This window comes from Bos grunniens, chromosome 11 (assembly GCF_055505025.1).
Source record: "Bos grunniens cultivar Pamir isolate PY7600 chromosome 11, Bosgru_T2T1.0, whole genome shotgun sequence".
Classification (NCBI taxonomy): Eukaryota; Metazoa; Chordata; class Mammalia; order Artiodactyla; family Bovidae; genus Bos; species Bos grunniens.
The window spans coordinates 48,017,194-48,024,861 of NC_141175.1; the positions used below are offsets into that span (position 1 = coordinate 48,017,194).

The window sequence follows — 7,668 nt, forward strand, 5'->3', positions numbered from 1 at the left end:
AAGAGCCATTTGGAAGGGGCTCCCTTGGCCCTATCTGGGAACATGTGAATATCCAAATAAATAATGATCGTAAAGGACTATAACCCACTGAACAAAACAGGATCTAAAAGTTCATACTGATATATTGAATAAGTGATTGAGTAGGAGGGAAGAGAAGGCTTTCCTTTCTGTAGGCTGTCAACTAATATTGTTTATTAATAAGTAAAAACCACTTATTAATTTACAGGGGAGAAATCTGACAAAACCAAGTGGTAAAAATTAAATTACATCAATACATATGACAGCACATGCCTCCTGATACAATGCACTGAGATCACAGGATCACCTCTTGAATATTCTTGCTAAAGGTACATGACCTGAACCTAATCATGAAGTTACATCAGCCAAGTCCAACAGTGAGGGACATGCTACAAAGTAATTGATCTGCAATCTTCAAACGTGTCAAGGTCAAAAAAGTCAAAGAAAGTCTGAGGAACCTGTCCAAATTGAAGAGACCAAAGAATGATGGCTAAACAGAAAGTGTTATCCTGAACTGGATCCTGGACCTACAAAGAATATAACTGGGACAACCAGCAAATGTTGAGTGAGGCCTGTGGATTAGTCAGCAAGTGTATCAATGTTAATTGATGGTTGATTACGTGGGAAGATGTCCCAGTTTGTTGGAAATTTGTGCTGAAGTGCTAAGGCTTCAGTGATACAGTATGTTTGCATCTGACTCTCAACTGCTTAAAACATATGAATTTTATGGAGAGAGAGGATGGTAATACAAATATGGCAAACAGTTAATTGGGGAATCTGAGTGAAAGCATATATAGTTCTCTGTACTACTTGTACAACTTTTTCTGTAATTTTTTTTTAATTGAAGGATAATTGGTTTACAATGTTGTGTTAGTTTCTGCTGTACAACAATGTGAATCCACTCAAGTATACAAATATCTCCTCCCTGTTGAGCCTCCCACCACCCCATCCCACCCCTCCAGGTCCTCACAGAGCACCAGTCGAGCTCCCTGTGCTCTACAGCAGCTTGTCACTAGCTATCTGTTTTACAAACACGTGTATATATGTCAATCCTACTTTCTCAATTCGTCCCACCTTCTTCCTTCACTGTTCCAAAGGTTCATTCTCTATATCTGCATCTCTATTCCTGCCCCGCAGGCAAACATCTCAAGTTCAGCAGAGCTAAAATCTAGCTAATCATTTCCTTCCCACCAGTCACTTCTTTGGACTTGCCTCTTTCTGACCATCAGGTTTCCAAACTCAGGAGTCACTGTCGAGTCCTCTCATTTTCCCACATCTAACCAGAAACTGATGTTCTTTACTTTGTGTTCTGCCACCTCTCTGTTCCAGACCCTCATCCTTAAACCCTGAATTGTCACTACAGTCATCTCCATTTATCTCCCAGGTAATCAATAACCTAATCCTGTAGTAGAATTCTCAGGGACTTACCCCGCAACACACACACAATGACCTTGAATTGTTCAGTATATATAGGGTAACTTTTAAACTGTGTTGAAACATAAAACTGAATATCTTTAGTGCTCTCATTCAATTCTAAAATCAAAACAGGGACTTCCCTGGTGGCCCAGTGGCTAGGACTGCGTGCTCCCAATGCAAGGGGAGCATTGTGCCCCTAGTCAGAGAACTGGATCCCATATGCCGCGATAAATGACCCCTGTGTGCCAATACAAAGATCAAAGGTCCCGAGTCCCCCAGCTAAGACCCGGCGCAGCCAAACTAATTAACATTTTTCAGAAAAATCAGAGCTGTCTTGAACATTTTTAGCCAGGTATCTTTAAAAAAATCAAATCAAAACAAATTTACAAACAAAATACAAACAGAAGCATAAAAACTAATAAAATTCAAGTTAACATTGAATTTGACTCACCCCATAGTGGTGGCACATTGATTGGTCTTTTTGGAATTTCGGGTGTCTGTACTATCGTAGGCACTGATGGCCCATTTTCCTACCATTTTCTTCTACTGAAAGTTTTACAAAACTTCAGCTAGTACAGTCCACTCACCAGGAAACTGGCCTTTACTTTGACATAGATGCACCATTTATGGATTCATTCTTCAATACTCTTGTCAGTTTGTGAAAAAGTAACTTGGTTTTATAAATTCAGACACAGATATAGGCAATGAAATCATGACATCATATGGAAACAAAAAGAGAGTGAAAGTGTTAGTAGTTATGCAATAGTGTCTGACTCTTTGCAACCCCATGTGCGACCCCATGGACTGTAGCCCACCAGGCTCCTCTGTCCTTGGAGTTCTCCAGGCAAGAATATTGGAGTGGGTTGCCATTTCCTTCTCCAAGGTATCTTCCCAACCCAGGTGTTGAACCTGGGATCTCCAGCACCACAGACATATTCTTTACCATCTGAGCCACCAGGGAAGCCCTCATATGGAAATACTCATATGGAAATAAATGGTCATCTAGGTCTGAAATTTCATATTAGAATTTGAAACATTCAGAGCAGCATTATTTTTAGTAGACAAAAAGTGAAGCAACCCAAAGTATTCATTAATGGATAAATGTATAAACATTTGGAATATGCAAAAAAAATGGAATATTATTCAGGCTTTAAAAGAAAGGAAATTCTGACACATGGATAAACCTTGAGGACATTATGCTGGGTGAAAGAAGTTGGTCACAGAAGGACAAAGACTGCAATTCCACTTGTATGAGGTACTTAGAGTAGTCAAATTCATAGAGATAGAAAGTAGGTTGGTAGTTACCAGGGGCTGGGGTGGTAGGAAATGAGGAGTTAGTGTTTAATGGGTAGACTTAGAGTTCAGCAAAATGAGGAGTACTGTGGATGTAAGTGATGTCTGTACAATGTGAGTGTACTTAGTATTACTTAACTGTGCACTTAAGATCATTAAGGTGGTAGATTTTATGTGTATTTTACAATAATTAAATTAAAAAATTTTTAATGTTGGGACTTCCTTGGCAGTCCAGTGCTTAAGACTGTGCTTCCACTGCAGGGGGCACAGGCTCCATCCCTGACAGGGTAAGTTGGATCCCACATGCTGTGGGATGCAGGCAAAAAAAAATTAATGTTACCATCAGGTGAAAGACCAATATTTTTCAGTGCTTGTAGACAGTTCCTGGACTCTAGGGCTCTGGATGGATATTACTGTAGACCCCCACCCCCAGCACACACTACTTTACTGCATTCTCTACCCAGTACCTCTCTCTAGCCTGGAATCCTCAGAGTTACCGTACTCGGACCCCTCACCACACTTCACTCTTAACTCTCAACACGCCTCCAGCTATCAGGCTCAACACACATTTTCACCTCTCTGCCTTTTTATTATATATTATTATATTATATATATAAATATATATATATATATATATATTTAAATTAGAAAAAAAAAGCAGTTGTCAGGACAAGAAAGATTTCAGGACTGAATTCAAAGGGAACTATGTCGAGGAGACCCAAGTCCTACTTACTGAAAGTTTCCATGATGTTAGCAGTAATGTTATTTGATTCTAAATGCCTATGATCAAAGCACCAAGAACCTGGGCTGTTTCCAAAATCCCCCTTGAATATGACCTAAAAGACATCTGCACAAACACAAATAACTTTATTCACATGGTACAACAGTATTTGAGTAGACAGAGTTTTAAGGACACTTAATACAATCAATTTCTTGAACTCACATTTGAGTTGCCCTGGGTATTTTACTTATAGAATTTTGTACATAGTCCACCTTTTCTGCACAAAGATAAAATATTATCCATATTTGTGTAATTCCCCATTATTTTGCTGTTTCAACATGATTTTGCACCCCCAGTCATTTCCTTGTTAGTCTAAGGTTACATTTCTTTTGCTCTCAGCCTTTTTTGAGCTTCACTTTCTCTCTTTATGTAATCGAGTATAGCTTCGAGCCATAGGATTGTCCTTTCCAAGGTCCACAACGATTACCTCCCTAGAAAATGTTACTCCTTTTAAGGGTCTTTTATGGTTATCAACAACTGAAGAACTTCCAGTGAGAGGTATGAGTGATTTTTGCAAATAGTCATCCTGTAAGAGAATATAACAAATAATATCAATGATAAATTTATGAATACAACAAGCCCTGCTTTTAAAAAATATGGGTTATATGTACATTGTTAGTAAGAAACAGAAAAAGGATTTCTAAATGATACAGAAAAGCAGTAATAATCCATAAAGACATAATTTTCATATTTCTATGGTTATAAAAGCACACACTGCTATATTCAAATAGCATCTGGCAACATGTGTTATTTTCTCTACAAAGGAGGCAAACCCAAGAGCCACCTGGATCACCATTCTGTCTCCAAGTGGTCATGGGTCTCATGTTAGGAGGACATGTGAGCTGTTGTTATTAGGCAGCCTCAAACACGGAGTTCAAGAAGACCCCGACAATGTTTACAAGCTGTTGTAGAAGGAACCCAGAAGTAGAGCAGGTCTTTGGCATCTGGTCCTGAGCCTGGCTAGGGAGGAGGAGTGACCTCAACAATTCATCTTATTTTCTCATTCGTAACATAAGAGGGTTGGCTCCCTAAATGATCTCCTCCAGCTCTAACACCTTAGGATTCTGAATAAAGCAAAATGAAAGGGAATTATTAAGAAAACCACAAATGTAAGGATGAAGATGGAGCAAGTGTCCAGGCATGGCATGTGTAATTGGTTTAACAAAATGAACCAATAAGCTAAGAAGGGTGGTTTAAATGATTATCAACACTGCACTCCTTCCAGATACAAACCTAAGTTACAAACAAGACCATCCTTCAATATACCTAGCCAAGGAATTTACCTCTTCTTTAAATACTAAATGCCTCTTAAGAGTAGAAAAGCATATCACCTCTTGACCATTTTCTCTAGCATTCTCAGGCTTTTGCTTCTCTTTTATTTTGTTCTCTTCTTCACCCTCTACATCCTCTCTATTTCCTAAGGGTGTGGTCATCGCATCTTTACTCCGTCTCTGGACAAGAATGCCATGCCTTGCAGGTGCAAGAGTCCTAGAAAATCAATCAGCAAGGTTTTTAAAATTCATGCATCTTAGCCCTCATGGTCACACACAAAAATGGTGTTCCACCACATCCTAAGGTGCAGACTTACTTTTCTTGGTTGTCTAAATTGTTCATCTCTGTATTAGCAGCTGGACAATCTTCACCTTCATTTTCTGTACAAGGACCTTTTTCTGTCTCTTCATCTGTCCTGCTTTGGGAACTATAATCATAAAGGAGAAAGTGTGGAAAAGAAAGAAAGGTCTTGATGTTAAGACTTGGAAAGGAACTTCACTTTTAAGCAGGAAATTAGCATTTCTAAAACCCTGAAATAGAAAAAACAGATACCTACAGCATTATTATTTGCTCTATTTTAAATTGCTTTATATTATTACTAGATACATTTGCTACTGACTTAAAGTCTGATCCCAATTTATCAGCATGGATTTATACCATTTATATAAAAAAACCACCAATAAAAGGAAGATGCAACTGAGGCAAATTAGAAGGATGATGAAGAAAGTGAATGCTGTGGTTTCAAAGTTCATATGGTTAACTAGACGACTCATCTACTCTCACAATCACAGATTGTCCAAATATGTTTTCCAGCTCAGTGTGAATGTAGTTCTCTTGTTCTTTAAGTTTTCTAGAAACAGAAGAATAAAAGGATCTTTTTATTGTTGTTCTTTTGATCAGCTTCATAAAAGATGCTCGGCTTGTTCTGGTGGTGTGGACTCACCCTGGTTAATTTCTCTCCATAAATGTGGTGGGGGCTGAGGTGGCTAGAGGGGAGACTGAGCTGGAACTCAGCTCATCTCCCCTCATCCCAAAAACTATCAGAATCCAGAGGACGGAGGAATTGGCGTAGCTGGAGCCGAGCCCAGCTCCCAATTCTTCTCTCTTCAGTGACATCATAGAATCATGGAACTATTGAGTTAGAGAGATCATAGCACCAGCCCAACCCTGCCCATCACCTGAAATCAGAAGAACCACAAAAACTCTCCCCTGGGCTGCAGTCTGTCTGTCCTCTCTGGCTATCTATTTTACATAGGTAATGTAGATGTTTCAATGCTACTCTCTGGATTCATCCCACTTTCTGCTTCCCCCGCTGTGTCCACAGCCTGTTCTCTGTGTCTCTATTGCTGCCCTGCAAATAGGTTCACCAGTAACATTTTTCTAGATTTCATGTATTTGCATTAATATATGATATTTGTTTTTCTCTTTTTGACTTACTTCATTCTGTATAACAGGCTCTAGTTTCATCTACTTCACTAGAATGGATTCAAATTCATTCCTTTTTATGGCTAATATTCCATTGTATATATGTACCACAGCTTCTTTATCCATTCATCTGTCAATGGACATCTAGGTTGCTTCCATGTTTGGCTATTGTAAACAGTGCTTCTATCAACATTGGGGTACATGGGTCTTTTAGAATCATCCTTACTTCTTTTTTCCTCTACTCTTTCCTTTAATTTTCTTTATTCTAGACATGTAATTAATTAGCTGTGTGTCCTAGAGCATGTACCTCTCTTTGCCTCAGAATGCTCATTGTTAAAACTAGAATAAGAGTAACTTACTAGTTACTTACTGGCTTTATTATATGGATTTAGTGAGTTAATCTGAGTAAAGCTTTAAATGGTAACTTCTAAGTATTCTATAAGTATTTCACTATATTTAAAATTTTCTATGAATAGTCTCTGAACGCTATGTTAGCGTTACGTAATTAAGTATTACATTCAGGTACTTCCCTGGTGGCACAGTGGGTAAGAATCTGCTTGCCAGTGCAGGGGACGTGGGTTTGATCTCTGGTCTGGGAAGATTCCACACACTTCTGAGCAACTAAGCGCATGCGCCACAGCCACTGAGCCTGCGCTCTAGAGCCCGTGAGCCGCAACTGCTGAGCTTGTGTGCTGCAACCACTGATTATGATGCCTAGACTCTTTTGTCTAACAGTTATTAAGAACTCTAAGTATCAAATTCATATTACAGCTGCCTCCTCCACATCTCACATTGCTATTTAATGGGCATCACAAATTTAATATATATACAGAGTGATCCTTATGTTTCAACCTCTCACAACCAAGGCAACGTGACTCTCCTTTCTAATTTTTCTGATTTGGTAAATAGTGTCTATACCTCTCCTTGTATATTTCAGAAATATGAAGGTTTCCTTGACATTCTTTTGTATTCACATATGCAACCCTCAACACATTGCAAAATTCTGTCAGTTCTACTTCCCCCAAATATCTTAAATTTATGCATCTCTTTTCAAGTCCACTGCTATCACCATTATACAAACCATTACCAATACTTCTTCACACTATATCTACTTGTTACTCTATTCATCACACATTTGTTCTACCCCTTAAATTTCATACTGCTAATGAGGTGATATTTTATTTATTACTACAAATACCTCGTATCTCTCCTTTAAAAATAACTTGATTGAATTATAATCTAATTTAGAATAAAATAGAATCCTTTTGGGATTCCCAGGTGGTAAAGAATCTGCCTACCAAGCAGAAGATGTGGGTTCAATCCTTGGGTGGGAAAGACCTCCTGGGGAAGGAAAGGGCAACTGACTCCAGTATTCTTGCCTGGAGAACCCCATGGACAGAGGAGCCTGGCAGGCTATCGTTGATGGGGTTGTGAAAGAGTTGAACAAGACTTAGCAACTAAAC

The 7,668-nt window shown here is 38.8% G+C and overlaps 1 protein-coding gene across 1 annotated transcript; it reads right to left on the reverse strand.

Moving 5' to 3' along the window:
* Positions 1 to 3,579: 3,579 nt before the first annotated feature.
* On the reverse strand, positions 3,580 to 5,573 carry DEMA1 (DPM1 ER membrane anchor 1). Its single transcript, XM_086326478.1, has 4 exons — positions 5,438 to 5,573; positions 5,097 to 5,207; positions 4,792 to 4,996; positions 3,580 to 4,034 (listed from the first exon to the last, which is right to left on the reverse strand). Exons 1-4 carry the CDS (start codon positions 5,551 to 5,553, stop codon positions 3,861 to 3,863), a joined length of 606 nt encoding a protein of 201 aa, XP_086182604.1. The 5' UTR covers positions 5,554 to 5,573; the 3' UTR covers positions 3,580 to 3,860.
* Positions 5,574 to 7,668: the final 2,095 nt, after the last annotated feature.

Bases quoted from the DNA above. Each gene is read 5' to 3' on its own strand.
- DEMA1 (XM_086326478.1), bottom strand. From the start codon at position 5,553: ATGAGTCGTCTAGTTAACCATATGAACTTTGAAACCACAGCATTCACT. The intron at 4,997-5,096 runs GTAAGTCTGCAC...TTGATTTTCTAG, and splicing joins AATTTAGACAACCAAGAAAA to GACTCTTGCACCTGCAAGGC. The intron at 4,035-4,791 runs GTAAATTCCTTG...ATTCTCTTACAG, and splicing joins ATTTAGTATTTAAAGAAGAG to GATGACTATTTGCAAAAATC.